This window comes from Photinus pyralis, unplaced genomic scaffold (genome assembly GCF_008802855.1).
Source record: "Photinus pyralis isolate 1611_PpyrPB1 unplaced genomic scaffold, Ppyr1.3 Ppyr1.4_unclustered_Scaffold5792, whole genome shotgun sequence".
NCBI classification, from domain to species: Eukaryota; Metazoa; Arthropoda; class Insecta; order Coleoptera; family Lampyridae; genus Photinus; species Photinus pyralis.
The window spans coordinates 1,078-5,456 of record NW_022171837.1 but is presented as its reverse complement, the minus strand read 5'-3'; the positions used below and the strand labels follow the sequence as shown (position 1 = coordinate 5,456).

At 36.7% G+C, this 4,379-nt stretch overlaps 1 protein-coding gene across 1 annotated transcript; it reads left to right on the top strand.

The window, feature by feature from the left end:
* Nucleotides 1-2,049: 2,049 nt before the first annotated feature.
* Nucleotides 2,050-3,665, top strand: LOC116182533 (muscle M-line assembly protein unc-89-like). Its single transcript, XM_031503068.1, has one exon. It carries the CDS (start codon nucleotides 2,107-2,109, stop codon nucleotides 3,379-3,381), a length of 1,275 nt encoding a protein of 424 aa, XP_031358928.1. The 5' UTR covers nucleotides 2,050-2,106; the 3' UTR covers nucleotides 3,382-3,665.
* Nucleotides 3,666-4,379: the final 714 nt, after the last annotated feature.

Below are 4,379 nucleotides of genomic sequence, written 5' to 3'. Positions count from 1 at the left end.
AACTTTGTAAAATACTTTTGTATAATTTTTATTTTAAAAAATTTTAGGACTTTTTGGCGCCTAGCAAAATTTGGCGCCTAGGGCACTTGCCCGGTTGCCCTACTGGATGCCACGGCCCTGTTTCTACACATTCCCATGATTTGGTACTTGACCAACCAAAATGTACAAAATTTAGAGGTCATGTTGACCTCCATCCGTGCTCCATACCGTTCGTTTATTGTACATACAGCACGGTATAACATAAATTAAATTATTATTATTATGAAGATTGTGAAAATTCAGAAATTTGGTTGAATTAAATTACATTGCAGAAATAAACTTTGAAAATGGTAGTTCACCGAATATAAATAAAAATAGGTAGGGGAAAAATGGACTTACCAAGAAAAAAACCAGCCGAGAAATACACAGGATGTGACCTTTTGGTGCAATAAAATCTTTCTGTTAAGAGCATGGAAAATTACATGGCCTTGTAGGGCAAATTCAATGGCGCGACAAAATATATGGAAATCAGTGAATCGGAACTGACTAACAGGGTGTTTTAAATTCACGTGGCTATCTTTGTTATTATTATACTTACAGATTCGGTTAAATTGACAAAGTTGTGTAGTTTTTGATTCTAATGGATGGATTTTGTATTTCTTCCTCGAAGTTTACGATGTATTTCTTATGACAATAATTCCATGGCGAGACTATGCGAGACATTAAACGAACGAATTTGGTTTCAATCATAATCAGCCATGGAATTATTTCCATAAGAAATACATTGTAAACTTCGAGGCAAAAATGTAAGGTTGATTCCCAAATAAAATACTAAGTGTTTAGTATCACTGGTTTTGTAATTTTTTTTCTATCGAGTGACGTAAAAATCCAAAATGGCGTCTATTTAAAATAAGGAAGTTGATGTCAATATCCCGGAAACCGCCGAAAAAATTGTTTTCCTACATTCATTGCATTTATCCCATTGAATATTGCAACTTCTATTTAAAACTTTTTTCGATAGCTCTCTTTGTTACTAAAATATTTTAACTTTTTAAAAATGTCGATTTTAACTTTTTCCAATTATCTACGAAACAAATTATTTTTTCCAAATATCGCATCAATTTAAGACACCCTGTGTATCGCACATAGATTCTAAACCGAAGCAGAATCTCGCCCCCATGATATGTAACTCGCCCCTAGTTCGGAGTTTCGAGCCTATAGTTGATTTTCGAGGTCATAGCATCGGTATTGAGTGTCGTAACTCATTTGGTTACAGGTTTTGCCACCCCCCGTGACCGTCTCTTTAAAGCGAAAATGTCAGTTTACAAACAACAAGTCAGTGACACACATCAAACAATTAGATAATTTCCACATGTTTAATAGAATGATCAAAAATATACATTTAAGTTGGGGCCAAGACCATGCAATGAAAATAAACAAAAATTTAGCAAACATTACACCAAAAATCAATCTAATCAAGTCAACTTCAAAAGGAAAGATTGAAACTCACAAAAAGTATAGAATACGGCATATAAAACCCAAATAGATGATAAAGAAATGCACAGATAATGCACTAAATAATACAAAATAACCACAAACATTTACGAAGCGATGCTTTCGTGATGGCAATTAAAATCAAGATGCCAAACGTCCGCGTTCATCGTTGGTGCTCTTCAGATGGCGCAGAGAGCTTTCCCCTTCTAAAAATTGTTACGTAGTTGCCAGCTCTCAAAAATATGAGCATCGTCGTCAGTTGTATATACAGGGTATAATCTCTCAGTGCTGAAAACAGAATGAACAATCCTTTTGAACTATCTGTTTACCACCCCTTCCCGTATAAAATTTTTGGGGTGTAAATCACCCCCTTTTCAGGGTTGAAGGTACGTAAATAGTATTATTATATATGTTCCTCTCAGAACTAAAGTTAAGGTTTTTAAACTTTTCTGTCGCAACTGTCACTGTTTTTAATGGGCCACCCTGTGTGATCTAACTAAGGAATAAACGAACGCGGCCATAGTACACTTGATCTTCTTTTCTTGTGCATAATTTCAGAGCGTTCCTCTTCTCAAAAATGTTGTGGTTGCTAAGGAACAGAAGCGTGCATGTGTACACTAAACTCTTAAAAAAATGGCACAATTTTCCGAGCAGGATTTATTGGGCGACTTGAATTCGGATGATAGTAACGATAGCTTTTTCGAAGAACCAAAACCAATGTCAAGTGTTACGAAAACTCCCGATAAAAAGGTACTTACGAATCTCTTTGGGTTAAATGATGATAAACCAAAGAACAAAAAGGCCGATTGGCTGGGGCTCGAAGCCGACGAAAGTGACCATCCTAAAACTTCGAGGGAAAAGAAGAAAATTAGTTTCGACGATGAAGACGATATACTGAATGATTTGGGAATCGATAAGAAACAAGTTGTCGATGTATCTAAAGACAAGAATCCCACTAGTGCTACGAAGAAAAGTTCCTTAATGGAAAGCATATTTGGGCCACCGAAATCTCCCCAGAAAGACTCCTTAGATTTACTTAAGACTCCGGCAAAAACAGACTCTAGTCCTGTAAAAGCAGTCCCAAAGCCACCAAGTACCGGGTACGATGCTGGTAGTGCATCACGTGAAGGCCGCCGTTCTCGTCATACCTCTGGAGGTACAAAATCTCTCGACCCCTTAGGTTTATTTGCAACGGACACTGATCGTGAGAACTCAATTATGCCAAAGCAGGAGAAAGCTACAAAGTCTGAAGTAAAAATTCAACCGACCAAGCCACACAGCGCACCTAACATACAAAGTTTTCCCGATTGGCTCGAAGGGTCACCTGTTAAAGTTCACAAATCCGATACAGTCACATCCTGCCCGAAGAGCACTCCACAAATGACCGAACAAAAAACAGAAACACCCAGCGTTGACCGACCCGAAGAAACTCAGGACCTTTCTGGTGGCTCGACCTTTTCTACTTTACTGGCACAGCAAGGATTGCTTTCTGCCCACCTCGGTTACCAGAACACCTCTTCGGCTCTCCAACAGCAAGAGTCACAAGTATTAATGGCATTACAACTGAAAAAGTGCGAGGAATACTTTGCTCAAACCCAAAAGAAGCAGTTGGATATTTTAATGAAACAAGAACAGCAATTTAGTGAAATGCTCGGAAAGCAATTTGCCAAACAACAAGTGATGGAGAATAATATGCGAATGCAGCAGGAGAGAATTAACAACAACATCCAGTTGTTGCTATCCCAACCGACAATAATTGGAAACGTGAGTGCCGAACAAGAAGATGAAATACATCAGTTGAGAAAAGCAAATTCCGAACAGAATGCGAAGCTCTACGAGGACATGATCGAGATGCTTAAGCAGAGACAGCACGAGGAGACCTTCCTCTTAAATGAATCTTACAAGTAAGTGGTTTTATGGGTTAGACAAGCGTATATTTAATACCATTGAAACAATGATGCGTTAAGAAATGTCGTCTGAGGGTAACCGTACGACGAGTACGATTTGTAGAATAATCACAGTGGACCTTGGAGTCCTTGTGATTTGCTGTGTTTTTTAAAGGCGGACGTATTGTTGGTTGCATAATCACACTGGACACATTTTATATCTTTTGACATTTATATTTTAGCCTATATCTATTAAACTGGATCTATTTGTTGGTTGCTTAATAAAAGAGGTCATATTCTTTTAAATTTTAATATTGGTCACATATAGTTGTATTGGGCACATGAAATCTTTCGAGTTTGATGATTTTTAAACTGAATTTATTATTAGTGCACAATTACACTGGGCACATTTTAAATCCTACAGTTGGTATGATGAGAGGGTAAATTTCAATTGTATTAGGTATACAAAAATGCATTAATTTTTATGTAGAGTGCTATTTATTAAGAAGTAGACATAGTGATTTAGGTATGTGTATTATTTTCCCTATGTCTACTTTTAAATGAAAGTTCTTCTGAAGTATGTAACCAAAATAACTTCTTAAAACAAAAAAATAAAGATCTGGCTATCACATTAATTAATTTGAATATTGTTGCTTTTGCTTCCCGCTTTCCCTATTTTCATTTTCGTTTGTGTGCGATGTATTCGTCGGAAGAAAAAGTTGTTATTGTCGATTGGTACTTATAGTGCCAGTCACAGTTTAAGGAGCTTAGGAAACTTCTTTTAAGTCAAAGGAACAACATTCAAACCTCGATTCAAACTAATTAATATGACAACCAGATGTTTATTTGTTTTAAAAAGTTATTCTGGATGCATAAAATTAGGCGCCCTTGAGAAGAGATTTAGTGTTTGGAAAGTAGACATAGGGAAAAACAATATACATAAATCCGAGCATAAATCCCTATGTCTACTTCTAAATAAATATCACTGTATAAGCATAGTCGCATATGTTACACGAGGGG

Excerpts from the sequence above, each read along its gene's own strand:
- LOC116182533 (XM_031503068.1), top strand. The coding sequence starts at position 2,107 with ATGGCACAATTTTCCGAGCAGGATTTATTGGGCGACTTGAATTCGGAT.